Here is a 23550-nt window from a genome sequence, read left to right as displayed (position 1 = left end):
TTGGACCAAACTATTGAAGACAAAGGTATTTTTGGATCAAGTTATGAACTGAGGACATTTTTATTTATTTTACATAATTTAAAAATATTTTTAATCCTAAAAATAATACTAGTGAATAATGTGTACTAATATAATATTGAGATTAAATTCATTTTAGCCCCAAATAGTTTTTGAGTAAAAACTTGAAAATTAGTGTTTGGCCATATAATTTGTCATTACATGACAAATATATTTGGCAAATATCCCAAGTTCATAAGTTTTAGAAAAAATTAGAACTTCTAAAACTTAGGAACTTGGGAAGTTTTAAAAATTTAAAAATTATCCAAACTTTTATACTTTATAAAAACACACATCATTTATTGTCGGGAAGATATTATTCGTAGAATGTGAGAAGATTTTATAAAAGAATAATTTGTTATTACCTCATCCGGAAAAGAATAGTTTGAGTGACAAGATTGGGAAAAAAGAATAATTTATTTTAATTCGATTAATGTATTGCTCTTGCACACATTGTTATTTTATTGTATTGTCATTAATTATGTTATAATTTTTTTTAACGGAACATGTTCACTATAAAATGATAACACAAACTTATAGATATTTTTAATAATTTTTAGAACTTACAAATATAAAATAATATTTTTTAAAATAGTTAAATATTCTTAAATTATTTTTTGACAAAATACATGATAAAACTTCATTCAAATATTATTTACCAAAAATATTTTAAAATTTAGGACGAAACGCTAATTAATATTTTCACGAATGGTTCAAAAAAGATGGTGGGCCTACTCCGTAGTTTCGCATCACCTGGATTGCAGGATGCGCACGGTTATTGTCTACTGTACTAAAAAAAAACTTGTGGGTTTTATTCACAAACAACAACATAGGCAAGCTTCATTAACCAATCAAAAATCGACAACATATTTGACGAAACCATCATGGTTTTTTAAATACAACTGTATTCTCTTTCCTTTACATCTGGGATAATTTTTCACAGCAAAAATCATTTTGGATACTAAAGAGAGAAACATACCATCATTGACTCTACTCTCTACACCACTTCTCTCTCTTTTTCTCTATTTGATATATAGATATCTAGTAGAATTGAATATATATTACAAAAAAACTTTATTGTTATTATCGAAAAATTAAAATTATCGAAAATATGGGGAGAGGAAGAGTGCAGCTGAAGAGAATAGAGAACAAAATAAACCGGCAAGTGACTTTCTCGAAACGTCGATCCGGTTTGCTGAAGAAAGCCCATGAGATCTCTGTGCTTTGTGATGCTGAGGTTGGTTTGATTGTTTTTTCCACTAAAGGAAAACTCTTTCAATATACCAATGATTCCTGGTACGTAATTCTTCTTTCTTAATTAATTTTATTTGTCTTTCATTCGGCCCGGCCCGATCCTACGTTTTCTTCTGCTTGTGAATTAATTATTTTTATATATTCTCTTCAATTTTTAATCTTTAATTTGATTTTTGGAAATTTCTCTTACTTTTTTAAATTTATTTTAAAACTAAGCCTATTTATATTGACTTTTGGTATCCTCCTGAATTTTTGTTTGTAGGATTTTTTTTATGTGTTTTATATATATATATATATAGGGACCTACTGATTATTAATTTTTTTGTTCTTTTGTGGGGTCTGTGTGTATATAGGTATAATAATAATATTTTAGCTAACTAACGCTTGTTGGATGGTTGTTAGTCTAGATAAAATATTTTGTATCGTATAGTTTGAATTTAGTTTGAATTTATTGTTAGATAACGTTGAATATCTGTTTTGTGTAGTGATTGATTTGGTGTAATTGCGTCGTTATCTTAATAATTTTTTCTCATTTTATTTTTACTTATTATTTAATAATTTTATTTTACCATTTATTCTACCTTTAGATAGAAGTTTTACCCCGTATCCTATAATTTCTAGTAGGTTTATTATTCAAATTATGAATATGTGATATTACATAATAACGGAAAACAGTAAAATCTATCCAAATATTATATTCATTAAAACAATACAATACGATATAATATAATACAATATATTATGAAATAATAAATAACAACCATCCAAACAGTGTAAGATGCATGCAGAAACGTATAAATTAAATCTCTTTATTTGCAGACATATAATAATCTTGATAGATCCAGTTGTTTTTCTTTCTAAAACAAGTCCACATGATCTTTTAACAGACAGATCGATGATTATTTCGTGACAAATAAGAAGAAAATCACGTGGCTGTAAAGGCTTATAATATATGCTTTTTTTCCATTTTTTTTTTCATTTTTAGGTTTAGTTTTAATTTATTATTCCCTTTTTGATGAGATATATATATATATCTGATCTAGCTATGATGTGATGATCCTCCTAGTATATATGCTAATTAGACCATTTTTAAGTTACAAAAACTATATGTACAGTTTTACTCTATGCAAGCACAGTATATAGTAAAAGTATCTTTTAGATGTTGTGTTCCATGCAAGTGCAACTGTCCAACTCTCCAAAAACTTTGCAGAAGCGAGGTACTCATGGTCCAGATTATATATATTCTTCATATCTAACTAATAGTGCATATTTATTTTTTCCGTTTACGGACTTATATTTACTGAATTAAGAAATTTTAAAATTGATTTTCTAATTTCAAAATAACCACATGGCTTTGAAAAATTACTTCACCCATTTTTTATCCATCAAGACCCAACTCAAATAAGAAAAACTTAATTCATCTTTTACTCGTCATAAAATAAGTTTGAGTTGGATCTAAATAAAAGAGGGATTAATATTTCGATTTTGGAGGTGTAAAGAGAATAGGTGAAGAATTTTTTTAAAGTCGCGTGGTATTTTTAAAATTAAAAACTCACTTTTAGATTTTTTAATTTAGTATGGTAACAAAAAGGGTAAATATGCACCATTTGTTAAATACTAAAGTTATAAATGCATCATTTGCTAAAAGTCGAAGGTATTTATATGTACAACTTTTTAATGAGGATATATTCATTCTAAATCATAAAGTTGAGGGGTATATTTGCCACCTTTCCCTAAATTTATTGTAGTATATTGCTTCTTTCATCCACTTTTACTTGTTCATTATACTAAAATAACTTATATATTTTTACTTGTCCAGTTTCGAAAACAAAAAATAATTTATTACGTGGGGGTTGTTTGATAGGATGCATAAGAAAAAATAATGCATGCAATAGCTACAAAGCTATTGCATTTCAAAATCTCAATTTCGTGAGTATTTTTTGAATTTTGTATGAGTTAATGTGAAGGGTGATAGTGGGTGTTGAAAAATTGAAAAACTTCATTGATAAGCTTAATGAAGCTTCAAGAATAATAAATGGGTTTTATGGATTTATGAAATAAATTTAAAATTGTAATGAAGATTTGTTGGGTTAGTGTTTGTGAACTTACAGGGTGAAATACAAGTCAAATATGTAAGAATTTCACCCATTTGACATAAATTTGGTTCTCAGTTTGAGAGAAAATATGGAGAAAATAATGTTCAAAATTTTCAGAATATGCAAAAGTAGCTTTTATTTTTGTTTTATTTTTTTAACATTTAATTTCTTATGTGTCACTAAAAATGACGTGGAATTTCATGTGTAAATGAGTGTACTAGAAGCAGTGGCGGACTCAAGAATTTTATGAAAAGGGTTTAAAAAAAATTAAACACGCTAATCAGAAAAAAAAAGTGCTTATTCGGATTCGAACCCGCGAGCTGAGACAAGCTAAGACAAAATATTGAACCTCATTTGCCACTGAGCTAGTCCTTTGGCTTATGCTCAAGGGGTTCAATGTTAAATATATACACATAAATTAAAAAATTTTTCTTATATATACAGTGTAATTTTTTAACGAAGGGGGTTTGAATGAACCCCCTGAACTGCATGTGGATCCGCCCCTGACTACACGCACACACATTAGATGAGAAATGAGTTTAAAATATTGTGTTTCAGTGAGTTTAAGGACTCAGTTGACAAAGTCGTAAGTATAAGGGTCCAACTTACAAATAGAGCCAAATACAAGGGTCTCCCAGGTCATTTCGCCAAAAAACACACACCCTTTTTCCACAAGTGAGGTCAGGACTAGAACTCCATTCACTGAATTGAGAGAAAATGCTCGATTACCTACTAACCGTCTATTCTAATCTTTGAGCTCCACGCTCTCTTATCTTGGATCATGTCTTCGATGAGTTGAAATTATCCATGTCTTGTCTAATCTCCAATCCCCATTTCTTCCTCAATGTACCTCTACCTCTCCTCAAACCCATCACTATCCACCTCTAGCAATTTTTCAAATTGTTATATAAAAGTTTCAAAATCTAATTATCTCTATGCTTTTGTATATGTTATATTGACAATATTTCTCTATGCTTTTATATATGTTACTATATACAGTATAACTTTTGGATATGAGTAATTAAGCATGTTAATCAGAACTAAGATTACATATGAAGAAGTATCCGAACCAAATTTAACTTAAATGAAGTAAGTTAGAATGTACAAAGTTTGAACTAAAGCTACTGATTTTCGGCTTCCGCTGCTATAGCTCTGCCCTGGCCCGTGTTATATATTTCACTTGTTTGTATCTGTTCCAGCTGACATATGTATATTCTTTTGTGATACTTTTTATATATATAATTAGCATGGAAAGGATACTTGAAAGATATGAAAGATACTCATTTGCTGAGAGGCAGCTTGTTCCTACTGATCATACCTCCCCGGTATGCCGAATTCTTTCGCTGTGTTATGTGTGTTACTTCTATCTATCGTTAGTGTATAGAACTTAAATCCCATTTTTGATCGGGCGACAGTAATAAATTAATTTGGTGCAGGGAAGCTGGACTCTGGAACATGCAAAACTTAAGGCGAGACTTGAGGTTCTGCAGAGGAACCAAAAGTAGATATATATATATATATATACTCAAATTAAAGAATTTTATATATATCCCCTTTTGTAAGAATATTGCCTAGAAAATTTGATTAAACGTTTGCAGGCATTACGTAGGAGAAGATTTGGAATCGTTAAGTATGAAAGAACTTCAGAAACTGGAACAACAACTTGATTCTTCTCTTAAACACATTCGATCAAGAAAGGTTGAACCAAATTATTTAGACAACATATATACATGCAATATGGTTTTTCTTTTGAGAAATTAATAGCCCTCTAAACTGAAGTTTTTGATTATTTTTTTTGTAGAACCAACTGATGCATGAGTCTATTTCTGTGCTTCGAAAAAAGGTGAGAAAATTGTGTATTAATTGATATGGCTAGCTAACATCTTAATTAATAACTTGAGAACCATATACATAAGGTGTACTATTTGGAACCATATAATTAACTTGCCGTCCAATTTAAAAATGGATCTCGCAAACAAGTTCCGTAACTGACATTCTAGTACATTAATTACCTCTTCTCCCCTTGGACTTGACCCCCTACCTCCCCATGCCATAGGTTTTGCCATGAATATATACAAATGTTCTTGCTTCAAATATTTTCTATTTACTTCCCAAATACGAAAAAATAAGTAACAAAGCCACATTTTTACCTTTTGTGTTGCCTTTTGTACCAAACATACCATAGTTTCAAGCCAGTCTTGTTATGATCAACAATATGCTTACCTGAAAAGCAGAAAAAAATATATAATTTTTCTGATAAATATTGCATTATTGTGAATATACAAGTTGAGTAACTTTTGATCTTTGCATTGGTACAGGACAAAGCATTGCAGGAGCAAAACAACCAGCTTTCCAAGAAGGTTTTTACATTATTAATTTATGCCCAAAAATGCATCTTGCAAAATTAAAACACTCCAGTAGAAATGCTTATAAATTGGATTTATTTCTAAATTTAGAATTCATTAAAACAGGTGAAGGAGAGGGAGAAAGAAGGGGCACAGCAATATCAGTGGGATCAGCAGAACCATGAAATCAACTCATCTACATTTGTTTTGCCACAACAATTGGACTCTCCTTACCTTGGGTATAGTCCTCTTTCCCTCTTTTATTCTAAATTTTGGTATTTAATTAATGACATTATTGGCTAAAAAAAAGATTATGAAATGAGAAAACCATTAAATGACAATCATCTAATCAAAGAGTTCTTTAAAGGGATAATTACAACCAAATGTCTTTGAGTGATTTAATTTACGAAATATGTACAAGATGTATAGGTTTGTATACATAAATATTCATATACTATACATAATATATATATATAATCAGTACTGTATAGGTTTTGTATATTTGGCTATATTGATATATAAATTTGGCCTAACGGTAAAGTTTTCCAACTTTAAAAATCATAGGTGGTCATCCAGAGTGATAAACTTTAAAGTTGGATGATTTTAATATGATACGCTTTATCGTTAAATGATTTCTATGTGATAAATTTTTAAGTTGAATGACTTTTATGTAATAAAAAAAAGATTTTTTTTGATAAATTCAAAAGTGAATAACCATCGATTAATTTACCCTGTAATTGTTCTAATCGGATATATTACAATGATAGAGTATAAAAGTTCTCATATTGGTTAAATGTTTTAACCAATTAAATGAAGTACTCTTAAAAAAAAAAGTGGTGCATATACTTTGGTGTTGTGATAAAAGCACAATATGTGATGTATATTAGTTGTATGTTACTGGCTTGAACTCTGCCACAAACAAAATTCTGTCCTTTTATGAAAAAAAGCATAGAAAGATTTTTTTTCTTAATTAGCACCAAATTTCAAACTTTGTAACACTATACCTTGAATTATATAGATGTATAATTGGTGGGGATAGCTTTCTTGGGACCATTATAGTATGTGATCTAACAGAGACAAATACGAGATATAAATTTGATATTTAGCGCTACATTTATTGTACTTTTGAACTTGTAGGTTCAAAATTTAGTAATTGTTGAAACTTTTTGGTGGATTTTCATTATAAATTTATGTTCCGTATCAGAATTACTCGATTAATTTTGTTGAACTTAGTAGTATGTAATGATTTAAAAATGAAAAAATGCAGGGAAGCATACCGGAGTAGTAATGGAGTAGATAATGGGGAAGTAGAAGAAGGTAATTCTTCACAGCAGCAAGCTGCAGCTAATAATACTGTGATGCCACAATGGATGCTTCGTCATCTGAATGGCTAAAAGTAAAATTAATTAATACTTGATGGTCACTATATATCAACCTAGGTATATATATATATTTTGATGCCACAATATATTTTGTCTAAACGTACTTTAATTCATATATGTTATAAGAAAAAGACATGCTACAATATAGATAGATTGTTGTAAAAACAGTATATATGTTAAAATGAACTTTAATGTATCAGCCTTCTTGCCTTGATTTAACTAAATATATTCTCAATGAATGATCTCGGCTACAATAAATAAAGAATTTTACTGTAATTATATAATAATTGCTATATTAAATTTAGCAGTAACAATAAATATAAGTATTTATAACCAACATTTTATATTAGTTACTCTAAATGTAATGTCATTAATTTAATTACCACTAAATATTTTTATGATAAAAAATATTATCACGAAAAGAAAAACGTATATATTGTCACTAGATGTGATTGAAGAATAATCTTTCATAGTTAATTTAAAAGATGCTTTGGTTGGTTATAGGTTGTCAATTTGACATGTCTCCTTAACCCATCCACAAACTATGTTCTAGAGAATAAAATTCAATAGTTATTGAAAAAAATGATAGAAACAAACAAACAAAAGACTTGCATTTTCTTTGTCATCTTTTCTTGATTGGTACTATAAAAAAAAATGAAGATACATTTTTAATGGCTGTTGGTTAAAAACAAAAATCATGAGTGACAGCAAGAATTTTCTATGCATGTAGAAATTAGAATATTGAATATATTTTTCCAAATATTTGACTTTTGGGAATATTATATGATTGATGAATTGATAATTATGTACATTGAGTCCTAGCGATCGATGGAATTTAATTAGGCAAAAATCCAAAAATTATTTAAACTTTGGATGCTTCCTTTGTTTTCCATGGGGGACATTTGACTCTGTGAATGGGAAATTTATTACTAAGGGTGTGCTTGTAACCGAGGAAAATAAGTGGATTTTTAAAATTTAGTTTTTAGTATTTGATAAGTAAAAATAATAAAATATTATTTTAGGAACATTTATTTGCAATCTAACAAAAATATTATTATGGTGAGATGAGGTGGAGAGTGGTGGTTTGAGAGCTAGTGGGTAAAGGCGAAGTTATGTGTAGCCAAAAATGGTCAACTGAATATCATTTGTCAAAAAATTACACTGTATATATAATAAAATGTTATTTATTATTAATAAAAAATAGACTTTGATCACCCTTGCATACCCTTATTGAATTTGAACACTTGTGGCAGCCTGGCAGGGGATGGAATGATCAACGAAAGGGGGTGGGGCCTGGGGGTGCAATTCTCTGTCTTCGTTCGTGATCATGTTGGGCGAAAGGTAGTTGCCTCATTGGCATCGGAAGATTCATTCGAGATGCAGTCCTGTCGATTCTGGATCACCAGGAGGTAGGGGTGCAGAGACAGCCAAGAGGTTTGCCTAGAAGCAGCCACCCTTGAAAGAGTGCGTAATAGTTCATTGATCGAGCGCTCTTGCGTCGAAAATGAACGGGTCGCTTCTATTTCATTTTTTCTTATTAGTTTTGGCCCTACAATGGCAGAACCTAGAAAACTGCTCTTTTTTTCCTGTCCCGTGGTTTGATACCGTCTAGCCTCTGGGTTTGTTTGGCAACAACCAAACGCTAACGTCTGAAAAGGACGAAGAACGGGCTAAAAGTCAACCAAAAAAAAGAGCTCAAACTCTTTTTTTTTAGTTCCACTAAGAAAGTCTTTTAAGAATACAATGAAATTTGAATATTATTTATTTTAAAAAAATTATTAAAAAAATTATTTTTCTCAATTTTAACAAATTTAGAAAAAATATTTCTCTTACCAAACACATCGTGATTGAAAACATAATATATCAGCCAATTTATTTATTTATGGTTGGACTGATAATAACCTCACTCTGTTTTAAGCAACTTGTAAATCAAAGGTGGTAAAGTTCGGTACATCAATGATTAGAAAAGGATTGCATGAAGTTGGCCCTCTTCTAGAATTTCAACATAGAATATTGCCAAATTTTTTTATAAATAAATCTAAATAAATAAAAGATTTAATCCCTTTATAAGATAGTGACAAGTTTGATAGACCAATTGATGAGTTTATGTAAAGTTAGAGAGAAATCAAAGTTATTGATTAGGCAAAATCCAGCAATATTGGATCATCTAAAAAATTTATTTAATATGTATAAATAATTTATTTAGAATTTAATTAGCTAAAAATATTTTAAAATTTAAATTTATAAACTTAAAAATTTTTAGTTTGGTCTTTTGCTTGCCCGCAAAAATAAAGAGGCAAAAGACAAAGCTAAGATTAGATATAAATAATTTATTCAAATTATATAATTATATCTTAATATATAAATTTAATAAACTTAAAATTTTGATTCCGAAATTTCAAGTGGCATGATTCCTTCTTCAGAAGCTAAAGTTGAATGATCGAAGTCTCCTTTAGGTTCATCGAGATTGAAATAAAATATTGGAATAAACTATAAATTTGTGACATGTAGGGAATTGACACTCTTTATTAAACTACAATATATAATAAAGTTGATTTTTTAAAGGGATAAATATTTACAATCAAAGAATGTAGTGCAATGGATGAAATTGGTCCTTTGGATTTGAGTCTTGGTTATGGAATTTTTTTTGGTAAAGAGCACTTTTTCCCCGAATGGGACCATATGTGGCGTGAATCTAGATTAGTCGTGTTTCAATACGGGTATCAGACACCAAATATGAGAAATCAAAAAAACCATGGGACAAATATTTCAGAAATTATACGTATTTTAATCATATTCGAGAGTTTAGACATAGGTAGGAAACTGTATACTACGATTTTAAAAAAAGGGTGTGTCAGTATATTTTATTTTTGTTCCAAAATGATCTGCTAGTAATTCTAAACAAACCAATCCCAAATTTGATCTTATTATTTTAACTACAAAAACTTGCTTTAAAGAAATTGTATTATGTGTAAATACTCTATATTCCACGACAATAACAATATACTTACCCTTTATCCTTGCAAATTAAAGATTTGACAGAATTTGAGAAGCATTAACAATTTATTTTATCAGAAAAGAAAATTAGTTTTGGCAAATTGGAGTGTGATAACAAAGAAAGAAAAATAGGAAATAAAGTGATACACGAGGCTTAGAATTAGTCATAACAACCAAGAAATATTTCAACGAGCCGTAGTTGCTCTGTGCTACCTTTCCTGCATTCTTATCTCTACAATCACAAATGCTTGGAATTCCTATATCTTTGTATATATAATTTAAATAAATGGGCCTAATTTGGTGTTCGACACCACATTGTAGATCGACTTAAATCCGAATTAAGGAAGAATACTTATCACTCCATTACAATCCTTATTTGGTGGCCTAACTATAATGTTATTAATGGTAGAATTTAAATCTTTTTAAAATCCTATTGCAGCTATACGAGCCTTTTCCGTGTGCCACAAATAATGTACTAAGAAGAAGAATAGTAGAACAAAGTGAGTAATGTGATACCAGATTTAATTCAACAACCAGTCATTATGAGTCTACTGGGTGGGTACGTCAAGAACTCTCCCACATTTAGAAAATTCAAAGATAGGAAGAAGTACATAAAAAAGTCAAGACTCCTCTCTCCACGTATTACACATTATATAATCAAATATATATATAAATTGGTCCCATTGGAGACAATCAAATTAAATTTACTCTGTTTCTTGGCCCTCTCCATTACCCAAAAATTTGATCACGATGAATCGGTTCCGAACAAAGTTGTCCGGATTCTGCATGGCCCGAGCAGTTGTCCATGTTCGAGCCCGTTCTCCTTGTCAACCGTACAAGAAAACGGGCTCGATCAAGTTCAACGACTCTGACAGTAAATGTAGCAGCACGGAAATGAGCTTCAACAGTGTCAATTCGAGGCCGGATTCTGAGAGTAGTGGCAATAATAATAATAATAGCGACAACAGAGTCCTGGTTGTGGTTGATCCTAGTCTTGATCCCAATTGTGCTTTGCAATGGGCACTTTCACATACTGTTCAAAGCCAGGATACTATTATTCTTCTCTATGTCAGCAAAATCTCAAAAGAAGGTAAAAGCTTCTGACTCCTGCACCTCAGTTAAAATTCTAGCTCCGTCACTTGATAATTAATTATGTTCTGTTTAATATGACGTAGGTGAAAAAGCCAACAGTGAAATTAATCAGAGGGCCTATGAACTTCTTTGCTCCATGAAAAATATGTGCCAAACAAGGAAACCAGGAGTAAGTATTTGAATTGCAGTATATTATTAGTCTATTAGATTTTGATTGATGGAACCTGGTTCACCTAAACTAATTCAATTGCAGACCTCTAGAGTGACTCCAAATAGTTTCAGAATCAAATTATATGGAAACTTACAAATGTACCAAGTGGGAATTTTAGTAGTTGAGTAGTTGGTTGGCTACCTGAACTTTCACCTTATCGGTGAAGGTTCAGTTTCTTCCTTGTAACCCCCTTCCCCTACCCCAATTTTGAGAAAAAAGGACCCAGTGGAGGGGAGGGAGTAAAATGGGTTGGAACGTAGAGGTGGCATGCTATGTGGTATCCACCTCATCAAAATATCACTGTCATATAGGATTGAGTGTACACCTTGAACAAACCTAATGGAGGAGGGTATATTTGAACCATATAGGTAACAACAGGTGTATTTTTGTATGGATGCGTATAACGGAGGGTAAATTCGATCCTTTTCGCATTTGATAAAGAGGCAAAATTGACCTTTTCCCCATTTTTATTTCACCTGAGTCGATTACTGAGCCAAGGTTAATGGGAAAATACTGCATCATGCATATCAATATGATCATTCACATTATTTTGGTTGGATGTGCTTGAAATAGATATTCTTAATGGTGTGAGACCTTTGAGTAATAACGTGAAAGATCGACCCAAAATGGAAGTACTAGAACGTCTTTGGGTTGGTTAAGCCCAACATCTCTCTAAGGCACAATGACTTCCTTATTTTGGGAAAAAAGTCCTTAGAATTCAATCTGCTGCTAATTTTTCATTATCTGCATCACATTAGGTGCAAGTGGAGATAGTAATGCAAGAAGGAAAAGAGAAAGGACCTGTGGTGGTTGAAGAAGCAAAGCAACACAAGGCCTCTTTACTGGTGTTAGGACAGAGGAAAAGATCAATAATGTGGCGCCTGCTAAGAATATGGTCAAGGAAAAAGTCGAGAAGCAGAGTTGTGGAATACTGTATTCAGAAGGCACATTGCATGACAATTGCTGTGAGAAGGAAGAGCAGCAAGTATGGAGGATATCTCATTACTACTAAGCGTCATAACAACTTTTGGCTTTTGGCTTAATGGAACTTGATTGATAATTTAATCTACCTTTTTTACAACATAATCAGTGTAATCCACAAAGTGAAATTTAGGAAGTATGGTGTGTACGCAACCTTACCCCTTCAAGTAGAGAGGTTGTTTCTGACTAATCTACCTTTTTTGGTTCTTGTAAATTCTATTTTTGATTATGTTGTCTTGTCCAGGAAGCACCTAGCTGCAAAATGAAAGAAATTATTGTCATTTCAACATGAATACCTTCTGTTCTTCCTGGCTCAAAATAATTGGTAATGCATAGGTTTCACATGGGTCAGAACCTAAAACGCTCAAAGAGAGAAAACTTATTCACTTATGGTGTTTACACCAAAACCAACAAACATATGACATGTATCAATCATATGCACCTTTATCAACAATTGTAGTTAATTAGTAGATATTGTCGCCTCAATCTACCATTTACCCATAGTAAACTAATGGATTTGGTGTAAACACTTAGTATGGGCAAGTTTTTAAGGAAAGCAAGAATGTATGGTTGAGAAAACAATTCAAGTAGACAATCTGGTACTCTATCCTGATGGCAAGACCAGAGGAACAAAAGCAATCACTAAGCAAGAATGAAGCAAACTTCAGGTGGAGCTAATATTACAAAAGTGAAGATACTAACACCAAGTAACAATCATATCATGCCAAGAAAATCTATGCATTTATACAGGTGAATTTATCTACTATTTGCACTTTCAACATATTTGTCTACAGAAAAAGAAAAGCCTATAGTATCAATGGTTAATTCCACCGGGAGTCCGGGGTAAAAAAGAAAGAAAACAAAATCTAGAATGGACTGTACAGAAAATACAGCATGGAGGCCCTTTCATTACTTCTGCCTTGATTTCTCTTGTATATGCACAGGGGAACTCTTGCCAAGCTTCAAAATAAGAAAGTAAAGAGGGGAGAGGCAACTGTCTGATGCAACCAAGTCTCCTACACGGTGTAATTGTGTATGCCACTGTGCACTTCATTATTCTGTTCAAATGGTCCACAGCATCTAACCAAGTAATCTACAGTAGCACAAATGATGAACTTCATATTCACGGAGCTATAACATTTGTGCGCAAGCAGCCTGCATGTAGGTGCTCTCTTTTTTGTTCATTACTGTTGGTGAAATGAATGCTCTTGTACGCCTCTGCTTCTATTAACATCTCACCCTCCACATGCATCAAAAATAGGGTTATATACATATACAGACAGTATTCATAGCAAAGCTGTTATTTGTTGAAGGCTCTCTGAGACTCAAAACTATAAGCAGGTCTATATACAATTTGGTGTAATTTGTCATACCCTGCAAGTACTCCAGCCCCTGCCACACCATAAAGCATATTTGCACTTACTCCTCTAAAAAGTGCAGCAAAACCCTCAATGCGTATAATTTCGCGGAGTGCATGCATGGAATTCCTATACTTTGTTGCTTGCAATGAAGTTAGCATCATTCTTCTGCGGACTGTGTCAAATGGGTAGGCACACAACCCAGAGAAAGTGGTTATGCTCCAACCCAACATGAAACTGGCAGGAAAATTGTCCTGTGTATACAAACGAATGTTGAAATTAGTTTCTGCAGCTGAACTTTAACTGGTCATATGCATGTCCCTTGTTAAAGAAGATCAGCAAGATAACAAATTTTCCCTCCCTCCCCCCACAAATACCCCATTAATTTTATATAAATAGCAATTTTTGATCCTTCTCCTTGTCTGTTTTGCCATTGTCTCTCTTCGTACGAGGGACATTGAGCAAGTAATGTTTTAAAGTCATACTACAGGCACAAGCTGTTTATAGTTTATTATGTTGGGCCAACTACATCGAAAAGAAGGAAACGGTGCAATAACAAAGAGAAAAATTCCAACCAGAAAACTGCCAATCTAGGAATCTAATTTACCTGTAAGGGTCCAACTAAAATAATTGGCTTCATGGAGTCATAGATCCCAAAGTACATGCCTCGGTACAGGGTTATTCCCAAAATTGAGGCCCCAAAACCCCGATAGAGGCCAACAATTCCATCACTTGACAATGTCTTACCATAAACATCTATTAGCCCCTTAAACTGGCGTTTACCATTAAGTGGACAATCCTGAGCATCCATTGCCAGCCGAGTCCTTGCATAGTCCAAGTGATAAAGGAGCATGGAAGTAGTTGCTCCAGCAGCACTACCGGAAGCCACATTGCCTGCAAACCACTTGCAATATCCATCTTTCTCTTTTGAATATCCAAAGAGGTTCTTGTAGTAACCTTTGAAAGCAAAGTTGGAAGCCTGTGAAAGAAACAATTATGTAAGCTCATCAAATATTATATTAGTTGAGAGATTGAAAATAATATCTATGAGCATATAGTGATAAAATGCATATGAAAATATAATTCATTTTCATAATTCATTCTTGCACTATATGCAATTGTGAAGAGGACGATTTTTTTTTTGTGGATGTAAAGCATGATGGATGAAACAAAAGGAAAAAGGAATGCATGAAACTATTTAAGTGATGCAAGAGGACTTTATTATAGATTGAGTGCATCGCATATACTGTATCTTTCAGTATTAACAGCCCATGTTCAACCAAAACTCGGCAATGTCCTCCCTAAGTACATGAGATGAATGTAGCTTGACCGAACACATCCCAGCACAATAATAACAGCAAAGATCACAGAATCTTCTTTGTTGAAAATGTGTATGAGCAATCTACTAGGCAGAAATCTAAATAGGAAATATGCATACCATACTCTTCTACAATACATCTGACACAACAGTATACAGTAGACTAAGCTATGAGAAGAACATATTGGATCTAGTCATATTTGGTACTGTAAGACCCCGGAAGTCGGAAAGTTGAAACCAAGGAGAAAACTCTCAAAATGTTGAACTGACCCACGTGAACAAGTCACTCTACGGCTCATAGAACTTTCTACGGCTTGTAAAGTTGAGTGGTAGAGTGACCCCTCAAGCAAAATGAGATGTTTCCCTCATAAAAGTTTCCACATCTCAAGAGAACGAATTGTCGTCATTTTGACGGGTCGTAGGAACCTCTCGTAAACCAGACCTCAGAGGCCTTGTTCAAAGATCCATTAAGACCAAGTCTACGGCTTGTCAGGACGTGTCGTAGAAGTTGTTACGGGTCGTAACAACGACTCGTGACAAAACTTTAGAGACCCTCCAATTTGCAGGTTTTTGGGACCAGCAGGACGAGCCCAAAGAACGGCTCGTTTCCTTTATGACGGGTCGTAAACTAGAGTCGTTCCAAAACTTCAGAGACTCAATTTTTGGTACTTTTCTCAGACCTGCAGGACGAGTCGATTAGACGACTCGTAATCCCTTCGACGACCCGTAGGAGTTGGTTCGTAGGTCCAAATTTCCAGATTTTAATGAAGGGCAATTGTGTCTTTTCCCAAGTTTGGTTCAATGAACCTAGACACTTTTATGGCCAAGTTCAAAGTCTATAAATATTCAATTCTTCAAATTTCCCTCCTATTCAATTCATTCTCCTAAAATTTTCTAAGGCAAGAACAAAGTCTCTCAAGGTTTTTCTTTCAAGCTAAAGCTGAGGTTTCCAGATTTCTTCAAGGTTCCTCTTCAATCTTTAGTAGATTCAAGCAAGGTATGTGAGGATTGATTCATGGGCTCTTTTCACCCATGAAGTCCCAAAGATTCCTCAAGTTTTCATTCAATTTACAATTGATTATGAACCCTAGTTTTGATGAATTGCATTGGACTGATTTGATTTCATTTTTTTAAAATGTTATCAATGATCTTTATATGCATGTTCTCATATGAAATGCATGATTTCAAGTTGAATTATAGATGCCCATGCATAAAGCTATATTTTCAAGCTATGATTATGAATTTAAGATGAGTTTATGAGTTGATCATAAGTTAAATGATTTTCAATGAAAGTTTTATATGAGTTAAAGTTAAGATTTATGATTCTAAAGTTAAAGTTATGATGATGATTAGAGTTTCGATCAAAAGATGTTTAAAAATGGTGATAAGGATAATTCTCACCGAAGTTATGGATTCTTATGAATCACTAAATAGATGAGCTATTCCTAATATGTTTTAAAGATGGATTGATAAGCAGTTACTATCTTTCCCTAATATGTTATGATTATGTTTTAATGAGTTTCCGTGGGATATTGACTAAGCACCGAGAGGACTTCTAGGTGGGGTTCGGTCGAATAACGCAATTAGTTGTCCAAGGAAATCTTAGTAGTAACCTAAAGTCCCAAACTACGTTGCCCACGTAGGTTGCCTTCATGGCCTAGCTAGTGGATCCACATAGCCTAGTTGAGTTGAGTTGAGTTACCTTTGGAGTAAGCCCTGGCAAGGTAGTCTCCCCTGTTTCGATGCAGGAGTTATCGGATTCCATGTAATAGCTCGCATGGTCTTAGTTGTCGGTTAAAGGTCCTATCCTACACAAGTTCAAGTTAAAGCTATGAGATGTCAAGTTATGAGTTGGAAGTTGAAGTTCTATATGCATTGACCATGAGTTCTATATGTTTTAAGTTGCTTTTAAACTATACTCATGTTCATTATGATTGATCATGCATCCTATGGCATATTGATTACGTTCTTTACTTGTTCATGCATACCTCACATAGTTAGTACATTCAAATGTGCTAACGCATATTTTGCCTACATTGTCTCATAATGTAGGGACGGACGACATTCACGATCACCCCACTTATGGCTAGAGATTTGCTTTAGATTTCAAAGAAGTTGGTAAGTCCTCATTCTACCGAGGACAAGACTTTTATTCATGCTACTATTGTTTACACTTTCTTCTATTGTTGGGTGAGTTAGGAGTTTGTTCTAAGCCCCCGTCAAAGACTAGACTAGAAGCATGTTTAGACGATATTCATTGGTGTAGTCCGGATTGGACGTTTATAGAGTTGATTTCCCTTAGTCCCATTCCCCACTTAATGATTACTTCCACTCATATTTATGTGTTCTTTACCTTATGTATGCGATATATGCTAAGATGGCTTATGGTTAGGGTCCCTCGCATTCCAATCGCCGTGTTACGACTAGGCCCTAGGTCGGATCATGACAGATACATTACATCCACTTGACAACCAGATAAGTAGAGTCCACGGAGGGTTGCCCGTAACGGTGCTAACTTTGAATGAATAGGAGAAACCAATATTTAAACGACAGACTCCAAGCCCAAACTTATAATAACACAAGGCATGCTCTAAATGTCCTGAATGAGCATGTGAGTAAGCGTTTCATGACCCAAAGCCCCAATAAGTGGGCATTTGCCTCGTCACAAACTGCATATTGGCGTTCTCCTTTCACCTTAGTTTCAAACTAATAATTATATTTCTCACTTAGATATTAGTGACACAACATGAGCTAATGAATAGTTCCTCGAGTAAATACATACATGCAGCTATCATAACACCAGCTAATGAAAGATAGTGACACTCTCCTACAATTATTCGTCATTTCTCAAAACACTTAGCATGAACCCTCAGGTTTCATTGATGTTATCAGGGAACTTCTCTGCACTATTAGTCATATATATATATATATATATATATATATATATATATATATATATATATATAGAGAGAGAGAGAGAGAGAGAGAGAGAACTTAGATATAACCCTTGGTGCAAGATATTTTCTATCTATAACAACTAAAAACATACAAGAAGCTTATCACAGGGAGGATAATCAATATTTCTTAAGGAAAAATAGCAACTTCCTTTTGTTGCATTGCTTTATAAATAGTTGTGCACTTATATCATTGAAATTACTCATACAATTTTCCTCAAATAGTGAGGACTCATTTAGCCAACCTAGACTAGCTTGGGGCTGATAGATGTTGTGTTGTTTAACTTTTTTCTTAGCCTCTTAAGATTTGGCTTCGAGTGGCGGGCTCTTGGGTCATTCGAACCTATATCTGGTCAAAATGGTTGGCCTAATTGTCCCCACACCTCCTTATTATGCATGTCTTATGTGAAGTAGGATGGAAAACAGAATAAGATTGAGGAACAGGGTAAAATCATTCTTAAAAAGAGCAGGTTTGGCAGGTGGGAATCGCATTTCCAGGATCTTTTGTAGCTTTTATTTTGAAGAAGTTCAATGTTATGAAATAGTAAAAAAAAAAAGGGCAGCCCGGTGCACTAAGGCTCCCGCTATGCGCAGGGTCCGGGGAAGGGCCTGACCACAAGGGTCTATTGTACGCAGCCTTACCTTGCATTTCTGCCAGAGGCTGTTTCCAAGGCTTGAACCCGTGACCTCCTGGTCACATGGCAGCAACTTTACCAGTTACTCCAAGGCTCCCCTTCAATGTTATGAAATAGTAAGGAGAAATAATTTAGAATTGTTATCTGAGACTGTAAGAGAGATGTGGACTCCAGCATGAGTAATTTCCCATTAAACATCATTGAAGTGAGTGTTGGGTGGGTCTATTGGTTGCTTTGTAAAGACCTCTGAAATTGCCGCTTTGGCATAGTTTGTAGCAGACAATGTTAGATTTGGTTATCTTAGGTCACGTGTACATACGAGCATCAACTAAGAAGCTGCAGGTTTTTCACTAAAGTTGACATGGTAGCTAAGAAAGACCTTGTTTCAGGGGGCCCAGAACGGGCCTAAATCACTCAGAGAACACTGTGAATCCAATCAAGAAACCGTAAAGGTTGACTTAGTAGAGTAATCATCACGAAATCTACACGTCCAAGGCAAATGGATAAGGAAAATGAGTTCCAAAGAGAAGTGTTTGAGCTTATCTCCAAGATAAGCTGAACCAACCAGAACTATGCAAAAACCTTGGTGGCTATTAGGGGGAATAGTAGAACGCTGACTAGTCTGACAAATCAGGTGAGACACCAACTCCCTAAAGCATTACAACTATATTTTTAATGAATAAGTTAGGCCCCATCAATCTAATATTAGGTGTCTTTTCAGGGGGAAGTAAAACGTGAAGGTTAAATGTTCAGTGTGCGAATAACTGATATAGTAAGTCAAGTAATATAGAGATAGTGGTCCCTAACATCACAAGGAGATGAAAAGGAATCGCCACCTGAGTTGGGAAATATCTTATAACATTGGCCTGGTTTCCCCTCCACAATGACAAAAAACCCTCCTCTCGCAAAACTCTTTGAAAGCAATCACCAATTCCCACATATGGTCTCTTAAGTTGACCCCTCTTCATTAATTCTCCTTGATTCTGCAACAAAAGCTTTACTCGCTCAATTGGTGCTGCAGCACTTTTTGCAAAAATGCCTGCTGTTCCTCCCATCAGGAAATCCACAGAAAATTTTTCCGATCTAGTTTCCATTATAGGCCCCAAGTTTCCCCCTCCTTAATCCTGCAAAAGCAACACGAGGCGCTTAAATATGTCAACAGTGTAGAACTCAGCAACTAAAGCCTCTCATGTCTGCTTTCCTATTGGGTGATCGCTTCATGATCCCAATCTATGACCACAAACATCATGCAAGCAACTATATACAACAAGTGAAGATTCTTTATTATAATAATTAAAATTCTTTCTTTTCTTCTAGAAAAGTAAAGCTTGGTCAACATTTTCACTTCATTTTTCACAAGGTCACATTTAGAGAATCTCTAATTTTATAGACCCTAAATTTATCAACTGAAAAAGAGCAAAACGGATACAGAAGCTTGTTTGACCAAGCTTCAAAAGTCTGTTTATTTTGTAAGTGCTTTTAGAAAAAAACACTTTTGACAAAGCAGTTTGTGTTTGGCTAAACAATTTTTGTTTGGCCAAGGTTCCAAAGTGCTTATGGGGATAAGCTACTTTTTTGGCTTCTGAAAAACAACTTATGCTATTACTCAAAACTCAAAAGCACTCATTATTTCCCTAAACTCTTGGCCAAACAACTCAACTCTGTAAAATAAGCATATTTTCTCACAAAAATAAGTACTTTTGGCTTCACAAAAGCTTGGCCAGATAGACTTATGAATAATTGACCCCATGAAAGGAGGTGAAAGTTCATCATCCAACCCATGCTTCAACACCTGAGTTCCCAATATTACCTACCAATAATACAAAATATAATTTCCATATTTTCCTATTTACAATCATTCTCAATAGCCTGACATATTCAGAATTGAGGCTTCATTATTATTGTTGTTCCTAAAAGCTGACATTTTTTCACGTTTCAACTATAAGCTCCACAGGAAATTCCATATAACAATCCTTATACGAGGTTGTACATTGATAAAGATTTAAACTTGCAAACAATAACGTTGTTGGGTTTCTTGAATGAGTCGATTTAAGCCTCTATTATCGTCAAATTACAACATTTTCTTGAAATCCAGGATTTAGGGAGAGATATCAGCCAAAATAAAAAAATAAAAGAAAGTTACCTGATGAGTCAATGGGGAAGAAGAAGAGATCACCAACCACCGGGGCGTGGCGGAAGGTGAAAGAGAAGGGTGGTCACCAATTTCTGGATTTTTGAATGTCTTACATTATACATTAGAAGAGGAGCCGTGTTGTTTTGTGCGTTTCACATTATTTTGGCGTCCAAATGCGCAATCCCATAAACTTCGCCCTTGTCTTTATCCAATTTTTTTAAAATAAATTTTCCTTTTCATTTTTATCTCGTTTGATACTGGGATAAGCTATAATTAATTTTAATTATACGATACATTTATTCGTTGAGATTAAATCACAAAATAACTTATTCAGATCTTTTGATGTGAAAATCGACCACTTAACCAATAAATGGACAATGGTCATTGGGATATGTGTTTTTTGCTGCTTAAACAGTAGTCAGGACTCTTTAAAAAATATTTTTATAAATAATGTATTTTTTAAGATTCAATAAAAATGTAACAATATTTTTAAAGGGGAAAAGACTTATATATGTCATTACATAGTTTGAGAAAAGATTTATTTTTGTCGTCCGTTAAAAATTTGGCTTATTTATGTCATTTTCGTTTGAGAAAAGATTCATCTATATCATTATTTGTTAACTGAAATAGCATAGATGAGCCAAACTTTTAACGAATGACATAAATAAGCCTTTTTCAAAGTTCGATGGCATATTTGAACCTTTTCCATTTTAAATAATAATTTAGTTAATGACGTGGACGAATCATAATTGACCACGTGTATAAAATAATTTTGCAAAATGAAAAATATTTTTAATTTACAAATATTAGCGCCTTTTTTTAGATAAAAATGACATAAATAAGTCAAACTTTTAACGGATAACATATTTGAGTTTTTTTTGAGCTGGAGCAACATTGACTAAACCCCTGTCAATGTGCCGCCGGGAAGTTGAATCCCTTATAAGTTATGCCCACTTGTCTACTTGTGCAACCACTAACCAATGTTTCCATTTAATTAAAGATTTGGTAGTTTCCTTCCAATTGATTTCATGGAATATATAGGAATCAATAAATTGGGTGAGATAGTGCAGGATTAAAATTCAAATTTCATCAGCAGAAAAAAAGGCTCAAGTGATTTCTCTCTCTTTTGTCCAAGTCTGAACAATTATACTGATATAAGGTATCACGCGTGTAATTTGATATGGACATCACAAATCTTGATGTCTGACAGGCCACATCACCATAGCCACATATTACATAAGGAAGCTTTTACTTTATAAACAAGAATTACCTATGGAGATGATACTTCATTTTCCAACCTTTATTCATAATCTATGGAGAAACCAGATTGAATAGACATAACAAACATACACATTATACATAGTAATACAACATTAATTTTCACATAGAAAAGCAAAGGAGACATGTGATTCTCAATCTTTTACAAGTCTGCTTTTGGGAAATATGTGATTTAGCCAAGTCTAGGCTCTTGAGCAACTTTTCCAGATTCATCAACAAAGAGACGAACACGGTCTAAACGGTAATCCATAGTCACCATGGAATTAGGTGGAATTATATGTATCTTCAGTTCTGGTTTCTCCTCTTTTATCTTCCTCTCTGCTTCCACTGCTGTCACTCCTAGTAATTCTGGCCATGACATTTTCCCACCTGGTGGGCTACTCCGATCTGTTCCAGAAAAAAACTTTCTTCATTAGAGCAATTTAATACTACTTCATCCTGTCTCAATTAGTTTGTCTGATTTTTTTTTGAAAAATAAAAAAGACTTTTGAAATTTATGATTCAAAACAAGTTTTAGATATTTGTGTGACAGTACAATAAAGTTTTAAATTTGAATTGTTTCTAAATATAGAAAAATGATATTCACCCTGTTTCAAAAAAAAAGAATGATCTACTTTCTTATTTAGCCCGTTTCTAAAAGAATCACCCCCTTTTCTTTTTGGCAATGCTTTAATTTCTGTTTTCCACGTGACATGTTTAAGGCCACAAAATTAAAGGACATCTTAGTATATTTGAATTTGACATAACTTTAATTTAGAATCACAAGATTGAAAAGTCTTTTATATTTTCTTAAACTTTGTACTAAGTCAAACTAATTCTTTTTTTTATTTTGAAACAAATTAAAAAAAAAAGTGTGTCACATGTATCTGGACAAGAGGGAATACAAAATAAGGCTACAGATCACAGACAAATCCAAGATCTAGAATCACCGAGTACAAAACGAGTAGTAATATCCTGTTATGTGTATACATCTTGAATTGAATGTTTACTGGGACATGTATATGCATAGTTCAAGCCCAAAGCAATTAGTTCAGTGATACTGAGTTATTGGACATATAAATAATGTTACTCGAATTCTTTAAAAATATTATCGGATACTCTAAAATGCTCTACTTTTAAAAGATCCGACAATATTTTATAAGAGACCAAACAACATAGCATAATATAAAAATATTTGTAAGGAGAAGGGATAGATAGAGAAGCTAACCAAGAATGGGTAATGGGGCTGGTGATGATTCTTTAGGAAGTTCATCAGGTTGCTTCTTTGAATCCTCTGACATGATTCAGATAAAAGAAAATATACTCTTTAGAGATTATTTATCTTTCTCCCAGTCTTTGATATCTTGATTTCATCGATTCTATTTCTTGGTTACAATAATTGGGAATAAATAATGGAGTAATATTAATAATAATATCTACTGCCGGCCAACAAGTTGTACCCACTTCTAGTCTTTCAAG

The 23550-nt window shown here is 33.3% G+C and overlaps 4 protein-coding genes across 4 annotated transcripts; 2 read left to right on the top strand and 2 right to left on the bottom strand.

Annotated features, from left to right (window-relative positions):
• Positions 1 to 974: 974 nt before the first annotated feature.
• On the top strand, positions 975 to 7373 carry LOC129899092 (agamous-like MADS-box protein AGL8 homolog). The gene is made up of 8 exons (XM_055973897.1): positions 975 to 1353; positions 4654 to 4732; positions 4844 to 4908; positions 5006 to 5105; positions 5209 to 5250; positions 5726 to 5767; positions 5879 to 5991; positions 7020 to 7373. The coding sequence occupies exons 1-8, from the start codon at positions 1169 to 1171 to the stop codon at positions 7144 to 7146; spliced, it is 753 nt and encodes a 250-aa protein (XP_055829872.1). The 5' UTR covers positions 975 to 1168; the 3' UTR covers positions 7147 to 7373.
• A 3007-nt stretch (positions 7374 to 10380) lies between these two features.
• On the top strand, positions 10381 to 12734 carry LOC129899577 (uncharacterized). The gene is made up of 3 exons (XM_055974585.1): positions 10381 to 11221; positions 11307 to 11392; positions 12193 to 12734. Exons 1-3 carry the CDS (start codon positions 10882 to 10884, stop codon positions 12475 to 12477), a joined length of 711 nt encoding a protein of 236 aa, XP_055830560.1. The 5' UTR covers positions 10381 to 10881; the 3' UTR covers positions 12478 to 12734.
• A 361-nt stretch (positions 12735 to 13095) lies between these two features.
• LOC129900890 (ADP,ATP carrier protein ER-ANT1) lies at positions 13096 to 21023 on the bottom strand. Its single transcript, XM_055975970.1, has 4 exons — positions 20824 to 21023; positions 19517 to 19804; positions 14381 to 14752; positions 13096 to 14027 (listed from the first exon to the last, which is right to left on the bottom strand). Exons 2-4 carry the CDS (start codon positions 19772 to 19774, stop codon positions 13716 to 13718), a joined length of 942 nt encoding a protein of 313 aa, XP_055831945.1. The 5' UTR covers positions 19775 to 19804; positions 20824 to 21023; the 3' UTR covers positions 13096 to 13715.
• A 1023-nt stretch (positions 21024 to 22046) lies between these two features.
• LOC129899431 (subtilisin inhibitor-like) lies at positions 22047 to 23508 on the bottom strand. The gene is made up of 2 exons (XM_055974399.1): positions 23300 to 23508; positions 22047 to 22479 (listed from the first exon to the last, which is right to left on the bottom strand). The coding sequence occupies exons 1-2, from the start codon at positions 23370 to 23372 to the stop codon at positions 22265 to 22267; spliced, it is 288 nt and encodes a 95-aa protein (XP_055830374.1). The 5' UTR covers positions 23373 to 23508; the 3' UTR covers positions 22047 to 22264.
• Positions 23509 to 23550: the final 42 nt, after the last annotated feature.

The sequence above is a fragment of the Solanum dulcamara genome, chromosome 8, assembly GCF_947179165.1.
Source record: "Solanum dulcamara chromosome 8, daSolDulc1.2, whole genome shotgun sequence".
Taxonomy (NCBI): domain Eukaryota; kingdom Viridiplantae; phylum Streptophyta; class Magnoliopsida; order Solanales; family Solanaceae; genus Solanum; species Solanum dulcamara.
The sequence above is the reverse complement of the archived record's forward strand: the minus strand, read 5'-3'. Positions and strand labels throughout refer to the sequence as shown.